The 26714-nt window shown below is 38.5% G+C and overlaps 1 protein-coding gene across 1 annotated transcript in view; it reads right to left on the bottom strand.

Annotated features, from left to right (window-relative positions):
• Positions 1-6490: 6490 nt before the first annotated feature.
• TRHR (thyrotropin releasing hormone receptor) overlaps positions 6491-26714 on the bottom strand; it is a gene marked incomplete at its 3' end in the record, with an annotated part of 32187 nt that continues 11963 nt past the window's right edge. Inside the window, exon 2 of the mRNA XM_080909300.1 lies at positions 6491-6898. Within this exon, the coding sequence (XP_080765426.1) occupies positions 6491-6898 (408 nt within the window). The remainder of the gene's footprint in view (positions 6899-26714) is intronic.

Genomic DNA, 26714 nt, shown 5'->3' with positions numbered 1-26714 from the left:
AGTGTAGCCATGGGTAACATGACAAATTAGTAATTTTTGTACCAACACACATTAAATGTCTTATTAAAGATAAAAGATATTTAGTTGTGTATTTTTTGTGATTATCTGGGAATAGTATCAGTGGTATGTGCCTGGTAACAAGGTATCAAAATAAAATGTTTGCAGCATACGGTTTAGAGTCAAGGTATATCAAAGTAGGATAATTTCAAAGAAAAGAACCAAAGGAACTGAATCTTTCAGTTTGATACTTTATTGCACATACACACACATACAGAAATAGTTTTCCTCTGGGGAGAGAACACATAATACTGCACTTTCTTCAAGAAGATTCTTTGTCCACATGGGCACAATGGTTAGTCTCCGAGCAATGAGAAGAGTGAGTGTCCATCTCTCTACAACCGATAGAAGGAAACCAAGCATTGAGAGGCATGTTGTAAGAAACCAGTCATTCAGGAGCACGATACAAGCAACATGCAAGTCAATGGGTTGAGGGCGTTAGAAGCTAGTCACTGCTTATCACTTTCATATTGAATACGGATGCTTAGGCTTATGAAGAAACCATGAGCTAGCTTGAATCTCTACGGTTAGCATAACTGTATAGCTTCATGGCTCTTAAGGACCTCTGAATCATATATACATAGATAAATATACCCCATATCTGATGATGATGCAATATAGAAAGTATATACACAGATACAATGTAGTTTTTACTTGGAAAATTGTGACTTTAGGATACTTACAGAATTACAACACTTAGGAGACAAGTAGCATACTACATTTTTATAGACAATAAGTGAAATTCACAATGTTTAGAAACTACATGACAGCTACTAAGATACATATGTACCTTCTGTGTCTGGGTGAATATGTCCTCGTCAAATACAAGCATCCGGAAATACTTTATCTCCCTTCCTTTCCTTTCTACTAGTTGTTTGCCTTAATCAATTCATGATGACACACACTGGACACATCTGAAACACGCAGAGTTTGTTTTTTTTTCACCTTGCACTTACTTATCTCTTTTCTTACATCAATTGTCTTTTCCTATCTAAGCTAACTGGATCCTTAAAAGAAATCCAAGCTTCCCTACAAGGTTGTTCTAATTACTCAACCCCTGCCCCCCCCCAAATTCTTTTACCTATGAGAAATTCTAATGTCTGTAGTCTGAGATCATATGACTTCTTTTTCTACCATGTTCTCTGTACATTGTATGTTGTTAACATGTCAGTGATAATATGCTGTCATTCTCTGAATGTACATATAACAATCTTGATATTTAGTAAGTTAGGTGAGTTATTTGAGAGTACTATTGGACTTTGTACTCATAATACACACAGAGAGATGGTTCTGACCATGACCTCACATTATATAGTACATTCCAATGAGCCAAAAGAGTGGTTTAAAATGATGAAAACAAACAATAAACAAGTTTTATAATTGTAAAATAATCTATGGGAAAATCAGGCGTCATGAAAATTTTAGGTTATATTTCTTAGTTGGCGATTCATCAATTTACGTTTTCATTCATTCATTAATTCATTCATTCAAGAGAAAGTCAGTGTGCAGCTAACCGTCTTAGTTTAATTTGTGGGTTACAAACATAAAATGAACTTGTCCTCCATGGGGTTTTCTGTTTCTTTGGCTATTCAGAATTATTTGGTATTCAAGGGTCTTGAAGGATATATGTGGAGGTTCAGAGCAAATTAGTTTTAAGGATGTGGTCAGAGTCATCTGGCAAAAGACAATTTTTTTGAGACAGAGAGACAGATTAAGAAAAAAACATGCCAGTAATTTATATATATATATATATATATCAAAACAGGAGTGGCTTGTCCTCATGGCTAGGGCCTAAATGTTTGCTTCGTTGGCGTGCCGCTCTGTACCATTTCAGTATCGTGATGTTCCTTCTGACTTCTGAATAAAGACCTTTAGTCAGCTGGATCTTATTCTGAGTCATACTTAATTTTTTGAAGGGTTTTACTTTATTAACACCAGTCCAAGATGTTCTTGAGGAAGTTCATATTTGCTCCTGTTTGGCAGTCAAAGAATATCCATACACACACGAACTGGGTCCATTCTTCTGTAAAGAAAGAGAGAGTCACTCACAGGCTCGCAATAATGCTAGTTAACAGCACTGGTTAACCCATGCTCTTAGCATAACTTTAAACACACTTTTATTTCCATTATTCCAGTTGAGAGTTTACAGTGTGGGCCTCCATCAAGATGTGTAATCATTACACAACTGTGTGGTTCATTGGCCACTAAATTCTTTTATTCTCTTGTTCCATTCAGAATTGTTAGTTTAAGACAATGTACCATCTTAATTGGTATTACATGGTCCAACCTTTTTCACTTTTCTAGACATAATTCTTAAATTATGAACCAAACATATTCTATTTGGTTAGCATGAATTTGCTTGGTATAAAATAATGCTGTTTACATATTTTTTGACATGGCCTTGAATACAAACATTCATGATCACTCTTATCAAAGAAGATTATGTGAGTTTTGAATTAAGAATGCAATGGAGTAAACTTGTCACTTAATATAGTCTATTAGTAGCTGAAAATCTTAATAGTGAACTGATTCCAAGTGTGTATCTTTCCTGTTGACATCTGTTGCTGAATTATTGGAGATCATAATTATGAAATAAGCATACATGAAGACCAATACAGGGTCTTTTGTGGTCATTTTTAGTTCTGTGGTAAGTAAAAATAAGAATTGAAATAGTTATTTCTAATCATAGTCCATTAAAATAGACTATGTAAATAAGCCTTTTATTAAGTCATCTTAGATATTTTCAGGTAGACTGTTAAAAACTGCTTTATGCTCTATTTCTCTTAACGGTAACTTGTATTCTAAACATTGCCTAATAGTTCAAGAGTGTAACATCTTGAAGTAATATCATGTATGTTTGCTTTCTTTCATTTGGTTGAGTTTTATAAGAATAGAAAAAGACACATTTGTCTCATAACATTTTTGCAATAGTTTTATATGTATTTAATCTCCTCTTCTAGTTTCTGACTAGTTTGTGAAATGCCAAGCCTCTGTCCTGTGAGAAAATAGCCTTATTAAGCAACTCATCTCAGTATGATCCCTACTGCATAAATCATGACAAAACTAAGTACGAATTTTAGAAGCAACAGACCAATTTTTTTAAACAGGGACTTTTATAAAAATTAAATTTTGTGTAATAATTTTCTGTGCATAGTGCATTCAACAGAACATTTGACCTTTCACTTAAGATACTTCGGGTCCATATTTACTCTTTGGGGATGTTAGGAGAGTTTTCTTGCTCTGAGCAAAGTGATACTTGTGGAAGGGTAAGAATTTGAGAGGAGGGAAAGGTGAGACAACGTGGTCAATAGAGAGACAACATTATCTATAGAAAGTTCTACCAGATTCCTTTGTGCCTGCTAGGGCAACACTTTGTATTTGCTTAGTTCAATGTTTGTTCGTGGATACTCAGCAGAAGAAATTCAAAATGAATTGCTTCAGAGTCTCATTTTTGTGTCTTGGAGGCCAAAGAATGATCCCACAAATATTTGGGATGTGTTTCTACAACTTGGAGCTAATTAGAGTCTCCTGAACGTTTTCTCACTCACATATGGTTTTCTGATTTCATATAGAAAATCCATCTTGTCTAGGAGTTTAATTGATGTGAAAATAGTATGAAATATTTTATTTGTAAATTGTATAGAATTATGTGTTAATAATTTATTTTCCTCAAAAGCTAATTTTTCCCATCCTATAATTTTTACAGATGTAAAGTACTTCAGTAAAATATCACTAGGGGTTGACTTTTATGAAGAAGGGAGCAGGACAGGGTAGCTCTTGCTTTCCTAAGACATGTACTCTGTGTAAAGCAACTCCACTGTCTATTTAAAGTCTAGTTAGATTTTACTAGTCGTTTACATAGATTTACCAAACTTTTAGCACAAATTACCCATTACTTTTGGTAGATTGTAAAGGTATATGCAGATTCTGTGCATTTCATCTCCTTAGGAATGTTTATAGAATTTGGGTTTTTTTCTATTTATCTTCAGGATGTAGACTACTTGAGAGGTACGTCAAACTTTAAAAGCATATTACCCAGACTGAAGAAGAAACCCTAGGCAGGGATCTATGTTTGCATTTGTCATTCATTCTCTTCTGCCCACTTTCCTGCCTGAAGTCCTTCAGCAATAAATAGAATCAGCGGTAATATAACAATTCTAAGAGCATTATTAAGGGAGTTATTAATATTATTTCACTTTGCCAGCAAATTTTAATTGACTCTTTTAGTTTCCATTTGATGATATAGGGTTTTGATTATCAATGGAAATATTTTATGAGTTACTGTAGCATGTTATTGAATACATTTATACCTCCTTTGTGGAAATTCAGCTACCTGTTGGATAGTACATAGGGATATTTGATTTTTATAATGGCATTTTCTTTAAAGTTGAAACTTTTTGAACTGTATTCTTTTGAATTTAGCATGGGGTCAAAAAGCAAAACTAGCAAACAATGTTTTAAAAATCAAAAGGGGAAAACTGAAGCTATATTCTAAACTTCCAACGGTCAGAAAAGTGATTTTGTCTTGTGTATATTATGTAAAACATGCTGTTTTTGTTATCTGATTGTCATTCCTCTGTGTGTGTGTGTGTGTGTGTGTGTGTGTGTGTGTGTGTGTGTGTGTGTAGTCATTAGGTCATAAGAATTTAACTGTCAACTTTACAAAAGGAAAAAGAAACAAAGAAACATCTTTGTGGTCACCACACTGTTTAGGAAAATATCATGGGTACTTGTCAAGACAGGGTAGATCATGGTGATTCAGTATCCACCAGTATATTGACGACACAACAGATGTTCAGTGGTATCATTTCCTTTTCCTAATATAAGAGTTCTAGTATATTTCAATTCTCTTTGTATATAAATTTGTACACCTGTGGGTAAGTATTTGTATGTACCAAAACACACACTTATGCCATTTGAGGTTAGGTCTTACTGGTGCCCTATAATGGTGATAATAATGATAATGATAATAATAATAATAATAATAATAATAATAATAATAAATCTTATCTAGATTATAATAAGCTTATCTAGAGTGGGTCCAGTTTGACAGGTTTTCCTTGAAGAATATTCTTTATTGAGGAAGTGTGATGAATCAATTATCATTATCAACTGCATTTCAAAGAAAATCCATGAGCTAGAGATATAGGCTGGAAAGAAGAAAATGCCATCTTTGTGAGGTACTTTAAAATATGACATTTTGACCCAACAATTAAAATTAATGACAATGAAGCTATCACCGCAGCCAACTTCTATTCTTTAATATCTGATTTTCTGGATCCCGGTATGTGAGATATTTGAAGAGGACCTATAAGCCTTCTGGGTAGATACACATTCACACCTGTCTACTAATAACTGAGACACTAGGTCAAAGTTCAACCGGTGAAGATAAGGTAGTGATAATAGTATGAAATCAGTTTTAAAATAAAGTCAGCGGATTTGTAGTGCGATGCACTAGGACTCAATAAGCAAAATATTCTAAGTACTTGAAATAAAATGAATCTGAAAAATGACCAGGGGGAGCAACGAAAGATAAATGCAGACAAGTCCAAATTGGAGTCGAGCATCTTTGCCTTGAGGCAGAACATCCAGAATTTGGCTGATTTTAAGTAACAACAGTACCTCAGAAACTGTCTCATACTTTGAAGCTGGATTCCGCTGGAAGGATTTATTTGATTTGGCTCAGGAGTTAAGAACAAGAGTGTTCAAAGGGAATTTTAACCTTAAAGGTTTTGAGAAAAGGGTAAAACCACGTTGTAAACAATCGGTCCAGTACTTGTTATACATGTGAATATTCACTGTGTATTAGCTGGCATCTTCACTGCTATCTGAACTGGATACATCTCTACCCAATTCATTATTTAGGAAACATGAACAGGTGGTAAAATTTAGGTTGGCTTTGCAATCAAATCCACATGTCTCTAAAATTTGGGGGATATTTTGACTTTCTAGTGTGGTTTGTTTTTTTTCTTTTTTAATGTACTTCATTTAGTTATTCATGAAATAGCACTGTCCTTGGTTAAATGAAATATGAAAGCAAAACATTTAAAAGTTGCATGTTGCCAGGTTACAGGTATTTGGAATGAGTGTGTGAAATCACATTTGGTTAGGTTGTTAGCTATTTAAACTGATATCTAGTCTTCACGAAAATGTCTTTACCCCACAATAGAGAATGACTTCCCAAACGAAATGAAAGCTAACGGCCTTTTAGTTTCCATCATGTATCTCATGCGGAGTTAGATTCTCTTTTCTGATTCTGGTTTGGAAAGAAGGAAAGGGAAAAATCAGTGTCATGGATTAATAAAGTATGCAGGGCGCAGCTTTGTAAGAGCAAAGCCGAGCCTCCCTTGCAATGTCTCCAGTGCAAGTATTGTCTTGGACAACAACACAGATTCAACATTTGACCATGATTCATTTTGGTCTCATTCTTGAATCAGCTCTGACTAAAGGTTACCTCAGAAGCCAAGCAGGTGTCATCAAATGACACTTTTGTGGTTGACACATACGTGTCGGTGACGGTGATGTCATCTAGCTCTGTGCTGAAGCGGTCTGACTCCTTGATGACACTGTAATTTAGGGCCACACTGTAGTTAGCAGCTTTTTCCGTGGCCTTCTGCTTGCAGTTGCAGAGCTTCCTGAAGGCTGCACGAAATTTCTGAGACATGAGGTTGTAAATCACTGGGTTGATAGCACTATTGAGATAAATGCAAATTCTGCAAAAGAGCAAGAACCAATTTTCCTGGAAAGGGCTGGAGAGAAAGGAGTTGACGACCACAAGAGTCCTGTAGGGCATCCATAAAAGGGCAAACAGAATTACAACCACAGCGAGCATCTTGGTGACCTGTGGAGAAACAGAGAGGAATGAAGTGCAAACACCAAAGGAAGATAACCCTTCTGTTCCCTTTCACAGCCAAGTCTCTCTTTTCCAAGAAGTAGTCTGAGGCCACCTTTCATTTTAGTCAGGTTTTAATTTGGAAGTTGAAGCCAGAAAGTCGGATTGAAGGAGCTGAGGAAAATATGACACACAAAGAAAGAATAATTTGATTGAGATGACTTTTGCTTAAGCAACTGGACTCAAATTCTGTATTCTAGAAGTTTCTGCCCCAAAGGATATTTATCCATCACCTGCATACTTCTATTTGTTGAAGGGTGTCCTTAAGGATTTTGAGACCCTTATATTTCCAGGACACTACCTTAGGAACTCCTGGGGACTTTGTGAGAAAGTTCACCGGCAAAAGAGCACTGCCTTATAGGAACCACTGTGTACCCAGAATGGGATGTAGTCAGGAGCCCCCCACTATAATGGTGGCTGGAAACAGATCAGCTAATGATCTTATCACATGCTCCCAAAGGTCCTTTTGGGGAACACTAGGAAACAGTTCTAATTCCATCTCCTTGGCTGTAAGAAATTATCCTAGTCTTTCTCATAGACCATCTGTAAAATGGGACAATAGTACCTTGCAGCATCAACTGTGGTAGTGTGACTGTGTAAAAGATACAGCAAAGTTGCAGAAGCCATGCAAGATCTGCTCTATACCAGAGACCACACTAATGTTGCATATTTATATCACAATTGAAATGGTTAAGATTCTTCAGCATGACTTTATTCCGAGCACTCTAGAGGCAGTCACGGGTGGATTCTGTGAATTAGAGGCCAGCCTGGTCCAAAGAGTGAGTGCTGGAACATATATATGAGATAGATAGATAGATAGATAGATAGATAGATAGATAGATAGATAGATGGATGGATGGATGGATGGATGGATGGATGGATGGATGGATGGATGGATGGATGGATGGGTAGATGGGTAGATGGGTAGATAGATAGATAGATAGATAGATGGATGGATGGGTAGATAGATAGATAGATGATAGATAGATAGACAGATAGATAGAGATAGATAGGTAGGTAGGTAGGTAGGTAGATAGATAGATAAATAGATAGATAGATAGATAGATAGATAGATAGATAGATAGGTAGGTAGGTAGATAGATTGATGGAGGAGAGAAAGATCTTAGTATTTCAACAGCACAGATATGTATAAATTTAGCAGACATTATCTTTTCCTACAGTGTCAATAACTAACTGATTTTCTTTAAATGCAAAACTTTGCACATTTAACACATTCAGTCTCTAGTTGCATTTGAGAGGATTAACTTCCTTAGCCCATCTTTTGTTGACATCCCGAAAGTGAGCAATACCAAAGCAGAAGACGTGTATTTTTCTCTTTTAGATATTAAGGAGAAGTGGTTCGGAGAGAGTGGTCCTGCTGATATCCAGTGTATGACAAAGTGAGCAGACTACAAGTCCCACCTGCAGGCTGTTCGACAGAAGTGGGTTCACTTGTCCCCACCGAGCACTAGGAACTATTTCAAAAGCCATTGTTTGAGGACAAAGAGATGTCACACTCCATGGAGTGTGTGACCTCTGTTTCTAGGGCAGAAGGAGAGACACAGCTGCCAAAGGAGTTACAGCTGCAGGTAGAGTCAAACTCTGAAAGTGCCCACTCCATGGAGGCATTGTTGTCCACATTTAAGCAGCAGACTCTGAGTATATGAAAGATAAAAGGAGAAATTATACATGGCAGGGTTAGAGAGGGTTTAAAGAGAGAGAACGCTAGCAGAGATGATGAAAATGAGCAGGCAGGACCTAGATTTGCTAAGTCTGTCCTCCATCAAGGACTGTCGTTTTTGCAAAGATGTATGGACGTGTGTGTGTGTGTGTGTGTGTGTGTGTGTGTGTGTGTGTGTGTGTGTACATCAGAGACCAATGACAGGTACTTTAATCGCTTTCCACCTTATTTCTTTGAAAAGGTCTCATAATGAACCTGGACCTCATTGATTGGCTAGATAGATTGGCCAGTGAAAGCCAGGAATCCTCCTGTCTCTGCTTCCCAAGTATGGGATACAGCACCTAGCTCCTTAAGTCTATGCTGAGAATGTGAAATTAGATCTGCATATTCCCATAGCAAAAACCTCAGTGACTGAGCCATCTCTAGTTCTTTTAGTCTTAACTGTATTTAAACACATGGACGAAGTGTTAAGTAGTCCTCACGAGAGAGACATTTTTGAATTCATCTTTTAAAACATACTCTTAAGGTTCTTGTTTAAAGATCTGATCCAGGAACTTTCTATCATCTGAATGTAACATGCTGTATCTGAGCAGTAACTTTATAGCTACAGTTGTAGTTTCTGGAGGGGAAAGAAGTTCCTTTGGGGTGTGTGTGTGTGTGTGTGTGTGTGTGTGTGTGTGTGTGTGTGTGTGTAGAGAAATAAGGCTAATCAAGCTCCTGTAGCTTTTAGAAACATCTAATATTATAGGGCTTCAAACTATTAGCTAACATGTACATGCTACTTTCTTTTGGTTTTGGGGATACTGTTAATTTATTTAAAATTGCAGAGACAATGCAGAGTTGCTACATAGACTGCTAAAGTTCTAGACCTTAGGGTCAGGCCACAGGGCTGGAGAGATAGCTTAGCGGTTAAGAGCCCTGACTGCTCTTCCAGCGGTCCTGAGTTCAATTTCCATCAACCACATGGTGGCTCACAACCATCTGTAATGGGATCTGATGCCCTCTTCTGGTGTGTCTGGAGACACCTCAGTGTATTCATATAAAATAAAATAAATAATTATTAAAAAAAAAAGCAGGCCACAGACATGAAAGGTAATTCTTGATACAATGTGTACAAGATACATTCTTATCTAATTATATTATTGCATTTAGTTTTCCTTGAGCTACCTTACATATAATTAAATGCATATATATGATGTCAAATTTATGACAGTTTAGTGTTTTACGAGTTATGCAACAACACCATAATTCACTCAATTCATCTCAGCATCCCGACCCTTTAGTAGGTATGTCCCACCTTCCTTCCACGTAAGGCCTCAGCCAAGACTAATCTGCATGATGCTTCTATATAGTTACCCGTTTTGAATATTTTATATGAATGAAACACGCAGTCATTTGTGCACAACTTGAGACATTTAGATAACGGTCATGAGGTGAACAAACTGCAGATTGTATCAGTTTTTTATTATTTTTTACTGCTGAATAATATTTCATAATACATATATCACTTCAGATTTATCTATTTTTAAAATATTTAATTGTAATGACCAATACTTCTATAAGCATTGGAATATAAGTTTTATGTGAATGTTTGTTGGTATTTCTTTTATCTTTGATTTCTGTTTAATCTAAAGCAGTGAAACTACGTGTGTATACATTTTTAAAGTGAAATCTTATATAATAATATAAAATTCTTCTTTACCTTTGAAAAATTAGGATATAATTCTCATGATGATTCATACCAAAAGTACTAAGTGGCTTTACAGAGATATTAACATTCAAGGAAGGCATAGAGTAAACTAAAACTAGAATGATTGGGATGCAAATTTTTATGCTGTTCTCAAAAAAAAAAAAAAAATAACTGGGGCCCGGAAGGATGGCTCTGTGATTAAGAATGGTGGCTACTCTTCCAGAGTCTGGTCCCCAAGCACCCTCATCAAGTGACTCATAGTCCTCTGTAATGCTAGCTCCACAGAATCAGAAGCTTCCCTTTCTAGTTTGTGCAGACACAACACTGAGACACACACACACACAGACATTCACACACTTTTCAGCTGTTTTTCAGACAAGCCTTGTTTTCAATGTGTTCAAGGGAAAGAGAGAGAGGGGAGGGAGGGGGAAGAGAGAGAGGGGGGAGGGAGAGAGAAAGGGAAGGGAGAGGGAGAGGTAGGAAAGAGGAGGGAGGCAGAGGGAGAGAGAGAGAGAGAGAGAGAGAGAGAGAGAGAGAGAGAGAGAGAAGTGGGTGTAGTCATAGAGAGATTTGAGAATAGAGAAATCTTGGGCTCACCAGAAAGGAGCTTACCAGCTTTTGTTTTCTTTCTTTCTATCAAAGATAGACCATAGTATAGCATAAAAATATTTGTGGTCCAGGAGAGAATGAGGATAGTGTTGGCATTAGGACAGCTCCTACCCACAGCAATGTCACCACCCACAGGTGACAGGGACCTGACACATCCATTGCCACAGAAACAGCCAAGCGTTCCCAGAATACACTGGTTTAGAAACCCACCTCCACCTAGGAGCAAATGACATCCTTAACCCATAAAAGACTGAATCTCCTTCCCCTTCTCTCTCTCTTTCCTCTCTTCTCTAGACCTGAACTCCTGTCCCACCGTTCTGTGAAAACATCTCCATGTGGAATCATATTGGTTCGGTGTGGTTTGTCTGGGCGTGAGCTGAGAAATCTATTTAACAACAGATAGGATGCTTGAAGAAACAATGTTCAGGATGGAGAACACATCCAGTCCACCCTCAGTGGGCATATGATAAATCTCTTTTGCTCTTTCATCTACATTTAAGAGATCAACACACACACACACACACACACACACACACAATGCCAACCTAAACAACTTTTTACATATACAATTTCAGAATCCAAGATTGTTATAGAAATAGTCAATTGCTATTTTTATTTCCAGGTAATGATAAAATTAATGTATTTATTGAACTAAGATATTGTTTGTGGACTATTTGGAAAGGAGGATATGTAGCGATGTTAATCTGCTCTGAATTCCTAGTAGCTAATCACACTTTTAGCAGCTCACCAGAGTTCTCTGGATTTGAAGAGTGAAAGATGGGCACCTATGCACGCACCCACGCATGCGTGCAGCATTATTTTTAATATCCCTTACTAGCTCAATAGTTGGGCACTTCTTGAACCTCCCAGCATCTAACACACACTCTCCACCGGTATTCCTGAGTTAACACTTTGTAAATCTATATTTTATCCTTTCTATTCTAGAACCAATCAGACTAGTGGCCCCTGGGGCCACTTTCCCCGGATTATTTCTGTTTATTTGCCCTGCTTCCTCTAGCTTCATCCTTTGTCAGGGAAATCTAAAAGCCCCGCCTCTGTCTGGCTGCCAGGCCTTTAGCCCCACCTCTGTCTCGCTGTCCAGCCTTTAGCCATTGGCAACTTTATTTCCCAATCAGAACTGACTGGGGGCAGGCTGCCTTTAGCCTATGTATGAGACACTGCAAACGGGTTGTTTTTTATTTTTATTTTTATTTTTTGGTAACAGAATTGGCAAGAGAACATAAGCCTCTACGGTGACATTGTTGACAAACATCATGGGTAACCTTGGAATCCTCCCCACCATGTCTTCTGTCCCCAAATCGGAGTCTTACATTTAGAGTCCTGATTAGGGAAAATAGAGTTGTCACAAAGCAGACAGGAGTCCTTCACAAAAATCTACTTCCTAGGGAAATAAGCAAACACGAGAATTAAATTGCAAAAATAATCAGGTAAACTAATGGAAACTCACATTTCTTAGTGCACAGCTCAATTAGTTGCAAATAATTTATTAAGTTCTGGTTTCATGGGACCTGGGGTCATTTTAATGACTTGCCGGAGATCAGCTTGCTAGTCTGCCGAGGAAGTCAGAAGAGTTTGATTCACAGCTCTGCTCCCAAGGATATTTAGTTGAGAATCTTGTACTGATTCAGAAAAATATATCTGAACTTTTATTCTGTGAATGACTCTGAGAGAAAAAATATAGTTTCTCTGTGTGGTCGTGCTGCTTTCTGGAGACAAAAGGTGACACTGTTGTCATGTGTCCTAAAGAGTGACTTGAACCAGAGAAAAAGGTGAGCTGGCTGACAGTGTCAAACTCCCAGGAATGTGGAACAGAACACGTGAGCCACAGCTGGATTTCCCGCATTCTACCGAAAAAGCTCTGTTAATGCCGAAAAGTCTATGCTTGCCATTAAATTTCTATGACTCTTTGTTTAATGAGTGGTTTTCTATGCATCCTAGCAGGGAATCTTTATTGATGAGTAGGTCCTTTACCAAGTTCGGATTCCCTGTAGTAATAAACCACTGTTCTGCTTGTGGCCTCTGAAGAAATATAAATCAAGAGGACACTTACGCAGCACATCTGGAGCACGCACAGAAAGGTTGAAGGAGTCCTTAGTACAAACACCTAGCACATAACAAGTGCTCAATGCATGGTTGTATTATTGAGTAAGTGTTTATTCTTACTGAATGCATGTGACACAGGGGTCTTTTAAATTAGCAAAGTGCTGTAGTTCTTGCTTTTTGTTTTAATGGATCGGAGACTCTCAGTTTCAGAACACTTTATTCTGAAAACAGTTATTGGTTAATGAATAGAAAACAGCTGGCTTTTAATATTCTAATGCGTCTTTTAAAGGGCACCGATACATTCCACGTTTGGACTCTATCCATGTTCTCTTCCTTTCTGCATATTCACGAAATGTTCTGAAACTGGATATATTTTGCTTTTAGCCCTCAGCAAAATGATCAATGACCTTTAGCATCTTGTCTTATTAATTGAGCCAGCTGAAGGAAGGATAAACGAACTTAGTAATTAAATAAATCTGAATGGAGTCAAGCTTCCTGGGGGCTCTGGGCCGTCTCTTTGTGGAGTGTCCTTCCTGGTTTTAGTGTAAGTCTAGGCAGTTTTGGCAAGATATTTAAGATCGATGTGGGGCTCTGCATACCATAGTGTGAGGTCATTACTGGAGTTGGAATGTTTCGTGATGAAACTGGAAAGGGTTTTGGAATCAGCTCAAGATCAGGTAAAGTGCAATAAGACTGAGAAACTGCTGAGCAATGAGTCCTGGGGGAGGCTGTGGGCTGTCAGACTGCACTCTATTTCACTTATGGAGCTCTTGACAGGGAGCCATGCAGGAATGGGAATCGCGGGTCTCGCGAATGCCCCTGTCATCCTGTATTGGATGTTCTATTAAGAATCATCATATTGGAATGAAGTGGACAGAGTAAACTTGAGCTTTACTTTGATTAAAATGTCCATAAGAATGCTATAGAGATTCATAGATAATTGTAGAGAACTTTTAAAATTTTATTCAGTAATATAGTTTTCTTTTTTTTTTTTTCCTCAAGAGATCGGGCTTGAGGGAAAGGCCAAACTGATTGTTGGTTTAAAAGTATAGGTTTATGAGAACATATAAAAGTTTGTTTGTTTGTTTGTTTGTTTGTTTCCTCCATGACTGGAGAAGGAGTTGGAGACAAAACCTTCTTTAAAAGACACATACAAAGAGATGAAACTGGAATTTTCGTCTTGGGGGTCCACAGGTATAGAGGGGCCACAGATTTGCCACTGGGAAGACAAGAGTTGAAGTTATTTCCAATTGTGTTTTTGTGCAGCGTGCAGTGTGATGTCTTCCTCTGCTACACCAGCGGTTCCCCAGGAAAATACCAAATATAATACACGGAAGGTATGGAAGCGCCCAATGTGAGAAGTAGATAGAGCTTCACAAAGATGCCTGATAGAGGATAACAACACCTGAGGAAGAGGTGCTGGCAAGACTGGAACGGGGCAAAGTGAGATCCCATAATAGCTTAAACCAAAAGGTTTCAACAGTCAAGAAAGCTGAGTGCCTGTTGTATGGAGAAGGTAGTAGAGTCATTTCTTAACATGCTTTGCATAAAACGGCAACACAAGATGGATGCTGAGAATAACAATCCACAGATTAGAGCCATAAAATAATAAAGACCTATGACATAATTTGTGATGACCCATGGAACACGTATGCATATGTTTTCAAATGCATTTATACTGGGGAGGATACAGCTGTTGGCAGAAAATATGTTAACAATTGAAGGCTACTATGAAAAGGCATGCGTATTGGACACCACTGTCATTTTCTTGCCACTAAATGGCTAACATTTTAAGAAAAACCATTTTTCCCCTGTTGTTTTCAAAACAACAAACAAACAAAAGCCTGAGACTAAAGCTGGAACCGATGGGGGCTATGTGTAAGAAGAAAGCCAGCATAAAATGGCATCTCATTTCTGAACAGGGCCACATTTTTGAAGTACCTGACTTTCAATGGACACAAGTCAATTTTCACTGTGACACTAAATCCTGTTGGGACATGTTTTAGAATATTTCTTATTTCAGGGTTCTATTTTGTTATAAGAACAAGCAACTGCATTCCAGGTGACATCTGTAGCTAGGCTCAATGCAAAGCTTTTCATGACACTAGCAACTATTGTCTGGTGGCAGTTTCAGCATTGATTATTTAGTCTTGATAGCTCTGCATGATGAAAGGCTGGCTCTTCTCCTGGTGCTTGGATGTTTTCTTGTTCACAGGAGATGGATATTTGAAAACATGCTGGGAAAAGAAAATCCCAGCAAGCAGCACTGAGATTCAAATTACAATAACGTCTGAATTTAGAAAAAGAAATGTTATTCTGATTGTAGATTTTTATTATCCAGGCTACTGAAGCACCCCATTTCATCTGTGCTTTTTGTTTCCTCTTGAGCCTTTTGAGCAGGATACTGGCAAATGGCTAAGTGTAGAAAAACACTGCCCTGTACATCTTACTTCAGCTTTAGAGCATGGTTAGCAAACCTGGACATTTTTCTGCTTGGAACCAGCATAAGAGATTCTAAAGGGTCAGGCATCTGGTTTTTTTTTTTTGGCTGCTATCTGTTAACATGTCTCTTCAGATAATGATTCTTTCTGAAGATGATATTTTCCCAACCTCGTCTCTTTCCTATGTTTTAATGACTATGTGCTTATGGTCCAGCAAGGGGTACATTGTAGACTAAGATACATACCAGCAATTTTTTTTCATGTATTTATCCAATCTGAGCTGGGAAACCAGTCTTAAACTGTAAAATGTGAATGGCAGAGGCAAGGAGAGACGACTGATAAAGAGAAGTAAACCTCTCAAAGGAGCCAAGAGTTTTGTGGATCAAGAGTAGTCATTTAGGTTTTACTTTTGCTCTTAAAACTCTTGGGCAACACCCCTTATCAAAGGACCGACAGTGTCCTGGAAGCATCTAGCTCCTTCTGTATCCAAGGTAGACAGTCTGTACCTGTCATGATCTACAGAGCTACTATTCTGGCAGGCCTAGAAGAATACTAAGATACAAACTACAGTTGGTTGTTCCATGTCCTCACAAATCACAAATTGAACTGTTTTTCGTGATTGTAGCCTTATTTATTTATTTTCTAATTTTTAGATAGGGTCTCATGTAGCCCAGGTTGGCTTCTTTCTATCCTCTTGCCTTCACTTCCCAACTGATAGGATTTACAGACATGCACCACCCACACCAGCTCTGTCTTGGCTCTCCAATGTGCTACACACATTATGAGAAATTAAGACTTGACTAAGTTCAAGTTGCAACCCAGTGTTATTCAGAACTCTTTGGAGCTTTGATGTCTGCATTTCATATGTGGAGTTATATATGTAATAATTAATCATTAGGAAGATATGGAAACCCAAAGTATCATGTGTATCCATTTTCAATGTAAAAGATATTTATATTCCCCATCCTGCCATGGAATCTGCATCATTGGCAAGGGATGGTCGTCATATTGACTAAATATATTGAGTAAGCCTTTTTGCATCTGTCTTCTTATCTAGTTTACTAGAAACTCACTTGAGTCTCTAAACCCTACTTAGCAAAGCAGCGCTTGGGATGCCTAGGTATGTGGTCTAAGCTTTGACACAAATCTGTCCCCAACAACATGTTAATTAAATTTAATTTAATTGACATCCAATTAAAGGGACAGGGTGTGAAGACAGAGCTGGATTCCATTTCTAGTTCTACCCATATTAGTGTGACAGGGAACAAGCCAAGTTACTTCTCGTGGTACCAGCGCTCAACTGTGCAATATCAACAAACCAAACACCCGCATTCCCAGAAGCCTGAAAATAGAAGCAGGAACATATGGTCCAAGACAGCCTCTACTGCATAAAAGAACCCTTTTCAAAACCAATAAAATGTAATAATACATGAGCTAATGTATGCAAAGACCCATTACAAATAGCTTGCTCAATAAATAAACAGTAAAATTTACAATAGCTACTCTGTTAAATTATGTCTTAGAATAATTATGAGATAGGTGTTTTCTTTGTTTTATAGATAAAAAGAGACCTAAATAAGTTCATATTTCTAGAGGTGAGTCCTAATGTTTTCTCAGGTTGTACCCTGTCCGGTTCCACTGCCTTACTGTTTTGTTATAGGGGAAGAATTCTTTGATGCTCTGCTCGGCTGTATGGCCTTCTTGGAATCCCAGGCGATGGTTCATGCTTCTGTCTCATTCACACATCATCATTCTTCTCTGGCATAGAAATATTAATGACAGGAGCAGCATTTTAGACATATTTTTAGCTCTACCCTAAAGCATGTTTTGGCATTAAAATAACTGAAATTAAAAGTAAAAGTTAGAAAAAAAAAGAAAAAAAAGATTCCTTCTCCAAAGTAAGGTGATGGCTCAGGCAATTTATTTGTATCCCCCAAAAACTTTTGGAGGGGTAGTTGGTTATTGTATGAAAATGAAGAATTATTGAATATATTTGTTATAAAGAATTTAGGAAGATTAAAGAATCAAGGAGATTATAACATGATGTGATCCACGCTTAGATTATTTTCAATACTAAAAGTTTATTGATGCTATGTCATTACCAACCACAGTGAGATGGGATTTGTCACCAGATGTTACAAATATTCTGACAGCTGCTCTTTTCTGTCTCGTCTGTCTGCTGTCACTCTCTATCCTTTTTGTTTTCTGTTACTTAGACATTGAAGAAAGCTGTTTTTCCCAGGGGTACCCTGCATGTATAGATGATAACTTAGTCTTCTAGAGTTTATTGATGCAGAGTTCTTTACCACAATGGAAAAAGCATCTTTTTTAGGGAAATTCTGAGTTAAGCTTAAGGAAATCATGCACATGCTTATGGTACTGCGCCTTATGGCTAATTTTTGCAAGTCTTTTATCTAATAATTTCTGGACCTATGATATAGATTAGTAATTGCAGATTTGAGCTCTGGGGCCAAAGCTTGGACTTTATCTTTTAGCACTGATCTTCTAAATGTTGTCATGGCAACATTGTCTTTCTTAACAAAATGGAGTCTACTTTTCTAGAAGAGGAAGAATTCCAGGAATGATTGTATCCAAAGTTGTGAAGAAAGCACGTGAGGTCTTGGAAAGACACGTTTCTAATTGTTGCGGTGTGGAGCACATCTGATGTTAGCAAGCCAGGACTCAACCTTCCCAATAAGCTCTTTTAATTTACCAGCAGAAAAGTCTCAGGTAGCTTACAGCTGCCACCATGGGTTAGCATCCTGACCAGAACCCATGGGTACTGATGGTTTTCTTTTTCAGCTTTCTTCTCAGAAAATGGTGACAGAGGGCTTATGTCCCTCCTGGGGTATTGTGCAGAGAAGAGCAACAGTAAAAGTGTTCATGTCAGCCAGTTCAGGGTAAACACTGAAGAAGCCAAAAGAACCATTAGAAAACATCTTACTTACTGTGCTTCAAGCTCTGTTGGAAATGTTTCATATTTTGGTACCTTTAATTTCTGCAACAACACGTAGAGATCACTTTCATTAGAAAGTAAGGAAACTCTGGCTTCACTTACGGATAGCAGAACCAGTGTTGAAGCCAGGCAGAATGGACCTGTGTTGACATCTTCTTCCTTTTGTCAAGAGTTGTTAATGCAACGTTTAGTAAAAGAATCATTATCCAACCTCTCTTGGCCAACATTCTTTCAGCATCAGGGAGTGTGTCAGCTCTTAATTATAGTACAGAAGGCACTTCCTTTTAGAATGTATGTTAATCAGTTTTATAGAATAAACCTAAATTGTATTGCTAATGCCACACTCAAATGACCTCTGTCAGCCTGATGTCCTAATGGTGCATCAATAGGAAAGACTTGGTTGGGTTTCAAGCATTGATTTTATTTTTTCATGTGTGAATATGGAATCAACATTTTCAGATGCTTTACAAAAACTCATTTTTTTTTTAAAAAAAATGACAACTCTATTTTATTCTTTTCTTATTCCTCCTCTATTCACAAGTTTTCCCCAAAATCCTATGTCTTATATCTTGGCATAGTATGTTTACTTATTTATTTTCCAATTCCCTTTCCTAATAGAATGTGAGTTCTATGAGAAGAAACTTTGATCTCAGTTTTGAAATTAGTTGATAAAATATTTAAGGAGATATTCAACCTATTTTAGTAGAATGACTAAATTTTACCCCCATAAATATAAGGAGAAGTTTGATTTTTTTTTTTTTTTTTTTTTTTTGGACAAATACACCTTACTCCATCTCTGTCTCATCTTCAACACACTGTTAACATGGAAGAGAATGCGAGTTTGTGGATCAAAGGTTGAGAATACATACTGGAATTAGATTTTTTGCCCTTCTAGAGTTTTGAGGACTTTGAAACTGCTAATCCCCAGCTCTCTTTTCTTTAGTAGGGATAGGAGCAAATAGGAGCAAATGACATGGCATGTGAAAGCTCCTTAGCACCATACCTGGCTCACAGGAAGGACCCAGCAATGCTACCTACCATAAAGGTTAACATATGCCCAATACCAGTGCAAGTGCACAGACGGCTCTGCAAACGGTACTCTAAAGGCAAGTCGTGTGGAGCAAGCTAGTGAAGAAAGACAGTGAGGTCATTGCCTAACCTACAGAATTCAAACCAGCTACTAAATGAGCAGTTCTCGGTTTCCATGGTTTTTGGATTGCAATAAAAGTTGAAATCAAACACACTAAGACAGAATCGATTTGCATCCTTATGGAGAATGTAAACATGTCAAATACATCCATAGCTGGCTAGTTAGTTGGCTTTTTTATTTTACACAAGAAAATCAGCACTTGCTTCATAGGCTCTTACGCTATGGTCACTAGTATTTGCCTGTGTACCAGGCTGCTTTACTTCTCAGTGCTGACATTCAGTTTCTATTTAAGGAACGTTCTTTGTGAATTTTTTTTTTTTACTGCTTTTCATCATTCTTCAAGGTGCTTTTATGACAAATTATGGATGTTTCTGGAAGAATAAACTCCTCATTGTTCTCAAATATCGTGATTCTGTACTCTTAATTTAAAAGAACATGTTCTCAGCGATCAGTAAGATTTATTTCAGTTAAGTTAATGTCATCCTAATGCATGGTTTACTTTATGTGCTGAAGCATATAAAGAAAATATGTTTTCTTCTAGTACTTGATAATAATTACTTAATATATGGAGAATTTGTTCATTTAAAAACATGATTATGATGGGGGACCAAAAGCCCAGTGCAATTCAATATTATCTGGAGTATTATTCTGAGGAAGTGGATGCCAACAAGGAGCAGCCAGAAAAAGACACCGATACTCATCAGTTTAAAAGCCCTGGTGGACCACAGCACTTTCTAGCCCTTCCAAATTCGGGCCTGCCCTGGATTTTGAGCGACAGAAACAAAAGCATTTCCCATAGTAATAAACACACATCCTGGAGGTGCTGAAGTATGTGAATGATGAACAGGTAGAGAACTATTTCTGGCTCATTTCTCTAGTGCGCTCAGTGCTTGTTGTGAGGAAAACACACAGAGTGTGCTTGTCTGTGAACGAGGAGTGAAGCGCCCTCGAAGCCAACTCCCTTTATTAAGAGCATTGACGTATCATCTCACCGCACACCTTTGAGATGAAGTCATCAGCAAAGTCAAGAATTCTGGGCTTTTATTCCAAGCCTAACTTATTCTAAGTAGGTTTGCAGAATTCTTCAGAGGCAGGGAGAAAGATCCAAAACTTCTGTTCAAGACAGAACCAGCTCAAAACCAGATACATGGTACATCCCCTGGAGGAAGGAGAGCCCTCTCTTGAGACATGGGGGTGAGGGCATATTTCTTTCTGTGATAATGCATCCGATCTGATTCAGTCTGGTCCTCTCCCTTAAGATTGGAGAAGTGGGTAGAGTGATACGTGTGAAATTGTACTAACTGTGACATTTCCCTCCTGCAGGAGAGAGAAATCACCTCAAGGACAGCACCACCCAGCTTAGCTTGTGGGAACAAACTGGCTCCTCCAAACACGGTTGAGTGGGAATGAATTTCGGATAGATCCAAGGGAAAGGTAGCATTTACAAGTCACTGATAATTTCAGAGGTCCAGTAATTTGTGGACTTCCTAGCTCAGTTTTTATAAGCACGAATGGGATTTTACTCTGCTGTCACACCAGTCATTATTCCTGAAGTGCTGGGATTGCAGGTGGCAATCAGTGCTGGCGACCGAACTTAAGGTTTTCATGCCCTCTAGCCAGGCTCGCTATTGGCTGAGCCGCCTCCAACTCGCTCAGGGATCAGGATGCACACAGCCCTCTGACAGTTTTGTCTCTGAGGACTTCCTAGCAGGGAACTTGGGCATTCTCTGGCCAGAGACAGCGTTTTCCCTCCCCTGTTTTCAGCCATGACCAGATGTGTCGTGCTGTAACATCTACAGATAACCCCTTCTGTTCTATTGGCTCGTGCCCATCAAGATTTAAAAGGCTTGGATTCTTCTGTCTTCAGTGGTAGAGTGAAATAAAAACGACACACACACACACACACACACACACACACACACACACACACACACACACACACACACAGATGTCTTGCCTCACTTCTCCAAGTCCCCCCCATTCCTTCATCAAACATGCTTGTCCACGGCTTCTCTTTAATGCTCTTTCGCTTTCCGTCTGCAGTAGCATCCTTCATGTGCCTCGGTTCTTTACGAGTCTATGCTCGAAACATTTGGGTGTGTCTGAGTGCTCATCTTTATGGTGTCTGTGAATGACGGCTGAAACGGTCTCCTCAGTACATGCTTCTCTCTTCATGCTCTCTTCCTCCCGAGACTTCTGGCTTCTTTGAGGTTTCTTTTCTATACCCCAGCATTTCCACTGTTCTCGGGCCATCTTCCCACCTTCCTGCTCAGAACTCTGTCCCTACAGGACAACTGTTTCTTCTGAGCCCTAAATCTGAGCCCTAAATCTATTTTCCTGACTGTGCCTTTGTAGACTCTGAATACATAATATGTAAGGCAGTTTCACCCCATTGAGATCAGTTGTTTTTTCTTTTTTAATTTAATCTTTATTTACTAAAGCACACTTTCAAAGAAAGATAGTGATAATTAATGCCTATTGTTTCCATGCTCCAAACACTATGACTAGAGATTATGTGGGGTTTTGTACTTATTCTAATTACTTTTGAAGAAAGGGATTGCCATTATCATCCCTTGGGCAGATGTGCCAACTGAGTCTTAATCGGGTAGATCATATAACATTGAAGGGGATCTGGTACAAGGCTATAATATGGTAGAATTCATGCTTTATAGCTGCTATCCCTCATTTCCCAACAGTCTGATATCATCTTTGAGCTCTTTCATTTTCTGCCCATCTACTCACACTAAATTCACTAACCCTATTCCAAATGGACTAATGCCTTTTCATTTCCACCGCCTTTTGTTTTACTTGGATCCCCTCTTGCCTCATGCTTCCCCCTTGCTGTAAATATCTCCGAAATAATGCCGCTGACCCTGGCGCTCAATTGTTTTCCCATACCGAAGAAAGAATGATGCTTGTAGATCTTACCGCAACAATTTCTTTTAGCCTTGCAATCTGCGAGTCGTTTTTCCTAGCCTTTAAATTTTATTCAGCACCCCCAATAGACTGGATGAAGACTTTTCCCAGTCCCATTTTCCTTCATTGTTCTTAAGGAGCCACTGGCAGGCTGTTCCGGGACTTCTCGTTGTTACTGTATATTTTCCTATTCTGGAGCAATCATCTTTCCATTCCGTCCACAAATGTCTGTTAACTCGCATGGCTCAGCTTAGAAGTACTAGTCCCATCTATGTGAATGCTAAGTCATCAGGGAGGCACTGCTTAGAGGAATTAGGAGGTTGGACTTCTTAGTGGAAGTGGGTCATGAGGTTTCAAAGGACCAAGCAGGACCCAGTGACTTTGCTTCTGCTTTTGGATCCAGATGGAGAACACTCAGCTTCTCCGCCAGAACCATATCTTTCCGTGTGCTGCTGTGCACCCTACCATAATAAAAATGGACTAAATCTGTGAAGCCATGAGCAAGTCCCAACGAAGTGCTGTCTTTTATAAGAGCTGCGGTGTGTCTGCACAATAGAACACTGACCAAGACAGCTGTTCCTTAGCTTCCTTTCTTTTGATTAGATTGCAAACTTCCCGTGAGCAGAACTTTTCTTCATTCAGATTGGTAACATGATGCCTCACACAGTTTCTGGTATAGTAGGGCTTGTTTTATTAAATCATAGGTGAAAAGGGTGGATCTGTCCAGAATTTGTATATCTGCTTTTATTTCCCGTGCTTACTCTCTCCTATAACAATGTGCTGGGAGGGACTGTATGAACTTAACTAGACCATGTTTAGTCCAGAGTAGGACCTCCACATTCCAGTGATTTTTATAGAAGAACTCATTTAATTGTTCTTAAGGCAGAGATATCTAATAAAAAAATTCCTGGAGATTTGTCCTGGTGCTTTATGATCTCTAGCTAACTATTTCTCTTGCTATATGACTGTAACTCTGAGCTCATTTTCATCTTTTTTTGATAAAATATAAAATGTATCAGGGCACTCTTTTTTTTTTAACCCTGCCTTATTCAAATATTTGCAAAGAGAAGCACTCGGAGATGAATGCTATCAGAGGAAGTGTGATGATGTCATCAGCCCCTCGCCTTCTGTCATTTTGTGATGTTCAGAACTGCATGGGCACTCAGCATGGCTTCACTTTACTGTGCAGAGTCTCAGGATGACACCACATATCGTGCTGGGTCACTTACTTCCTGAGCTTACCAAGCCGCATGCAGAAACACATTGGTCTCTCACATACTCACAAATCTCCATAAAACTCAGGCAATAATGGCTGCAAATGGAAAGACATGAAACACTTAGATAGTCTGAGCTACTACATGACTATGCCCAGGGTAGTCCCTATAGGGTATACATCCAAAAGGGATTTGTGTTGTTTATAAAAGGCAGCATGCAACACTTTATTTCTTAAATTGCTATATTTTTTGTTCCAACTATATATGGCTATAATTCTTTTACATTATTCGTTCAATTTTCATGCCTTCTCCCTTTGAATTTATTTCAGTTCTTCCCATATACCACCACCAAACTCGACAGTTGTACTTGATTCAACTACCAGCCTGTGACTTTTGCTTTAGATAAGTCCAGTAACTCCGTTAATTATGTCCTTTAAATGCTCCCTAGCATGTTACTTTCACTATTTGTCTTAGGGCTTCTATTCCTGCACAAACATCATGACCAAAAAGCAAGTTGGGAAGGAAAGGGTTTATTCAGCTTACACTTCCATATCTCTGTTCATTACCAGAGGAAGTCAGGACTGGAACCCAAGCAGGTCAGGAAGCAGGAGTTGATGCAGAGGCCATGGAGGGATGTCACTTACTGGCTTGCTTCCCCTGGCTTGCTCAGCCTGCTTTCTTATAGAACCCAGATCTACCAGCCCAGGGATGGCACCACCCACAATGGGCTGGGCCAAGGATGGCACCACCCACAATGGGCTGGGTCAGGGATGGCTCCACCCACAATGGGCTGGGTCCTTCTCCCTTGATCACTAGTTGAGAAAATGCCTTACAGCTGGATCTCATGGAGGCATTTCCTCAACTGAGGCTCCTTTCTCTCTGATAACTCCAGGCTGTGCTATGGAGCACTTCACCAATAAAACAGAGTGGGGAACCTCAAGTTCTACCCAGGAAGACTGGGAAACCCCGAAACGAATAATGACCCACTACAGGAAGGACTGAGAATAACAGAGCCAGTAAGAGGCTGTAGAATGCTTAGGAATAAGGAATGACTTTACTGGCTTCAAGATATGGGAGAGTACATATGGTTGGGATGATATCATGATAGTAACTTGGGATTTCAACTTATAGCAAATGTAAACATGAGGTGACTTCAATCTGAAGAGTTATGACATCACTTGCATTTTAAGTTATTAAAGCAATATTCTGATTTGAGTTGGAACACGAAATTAAGAAGGAATGGAGGTTTCTTTGGGAGATAAGTCCCATCACCTGTGGTGCATAGAGGAAGCCATCACAAAGGAACCGAGGGAATGGCAAGAGAAAGGAGACTTTGGAAGTTGATGCATTCCAAAGCAAAGTGTGATTTCAAGAGAAGAGGCAGTTTTGAAAACAGCAATAAACAAAACACAACAGCAACAACAAAGAACTAATTATCTTCCTGAAAATACTGCCAGAGCACACTGGAGGCCCACTTAGCATGGAACTCCATAAGTTTGGTGGCCACAATTTGCAAAATGGTACTTTCTCTAGCATTGCTTGGTGCAATATGTTTGGTTTTTTGGGGCTCACTGTTCTAGCTTCAATCTCAGTGCCCCCTTACTTTATTTCCCATGTTTCCATAGAATGAATGTTTGACCTATATGTCAGCATTCCTCAGACAGAATATCTTCCATATTGGGCTCTCCTCTCTTCTTCTATTAATAATAACATGGTTCCACATTATTTATATTGTTTTCATTCTTTTAAGCTATTTTTCTTAAGCTTCTATGTGCCTTTCATACTTTCAGCTCCAAGACATTTATTAAACTTCTACAAAATTAATCATTGCCCTATATTTTGGCGCAGAAGCACTACGCTCAAACGCTGACTTTATTACTAGAGATGTGATCTGGGGCAGGTGACTGAGTTTTCCTATTTCCTAATTATTTCCCGCTTCTCAAGATTTTTGTGCAGATTTACTGAGTTAATATATTTGTTCAAAGGACTAGAATAGTATAAAACACACAATAAAAGTCAAAAAATGTTTATGTTCTGTTGAATTTTTTTTCTTCTGAGAGGTGTAGTTATCGTGTTTCTCTCTGAGCACATAACAGGAGCTCAGGAACAGCTTGCTGATTTTGCATTCTTCACATTCTGCTAGATGTATTGATTACCTACAGTATAAAATATCAATCTACAGTTTTAATATCTTGTGAATGAGTAAGTAAGTGATATTTTTAAAAATAAATGCCTGCACTAGACTCCACAGGCTAGTAAATAAAAAAAAAAATCCAGCACCTACAATAGGTTATATGTTTTCGAATTGTTGGCATTGTTATGAGATCTTATAGACCCATAAACAGTACAGCCTATACTTTTTTTTAACTCTCCACACTATGACAGTAAAGTCATGTGCTGAAGACATCACAAATTGGAATAGGATGGAGAAATCAAATTGGTACTGACTTGCAAGATTTTAAAATTTTGTCTTATTTTATTTTTACTTCATGAATGTCTCTGTGTACACAACACTAATGCTTGCTGTACATAAAGGCCAGAAGGAAGCCTAAGATGCCTTGTAACTGGAGTAGTTTTGATCTACCTTGTGGGTGCTGTGACTAGAATTGGGGTCCTCTGGTAGAACAGTTATTTTAACTGCTAATGCAACTCTTCAGTTCCTGACCTGGAAAATTTAGTTCCTACTGGATAACCTTCATACTACTAAAAGGTTTTGTGCTTACTACTAGAGAATAAAAATAATCAGGAATCTTACCTAGCTGTGAATCCAAGGAGCTTCAATAGTGACTGGCCTAGACATACCCAATATTGAAATGGAACTAACCAACCACTTTCTTCTGATTCGTTTTAAAACCCATGCCACAAGATGAAACCAATTCCGTGTATTTTATCAGCACCAAGAATCCGTTGCTAGGTAGAAAATAGGTTGTATGATACAGCCTACTACTATTATTATACTGATTAGAGGAACTTTTTTCTGTAGCAGATGATAATTAGCACAGAGAAAAACAGCTGGCTAGAGTGCAAATAAATAGGATGTTTAT

The sequence above is a fragment of the Micromys minutus genome (genome assembly GCF_963924665.1).
Source record: "Micromys minutus genome assembly, chromosome: 33".
Lineage (NCBI taxonomy): Eukaryota > Metazoa > Chordata > Mammalia > Rodentia > Muridae > Micromys > Micromys minutus.
Note: the sequence above shows the minus strand (reverse complement) of the source record. Positions and strands in the feature narration are given on the sequence as shown.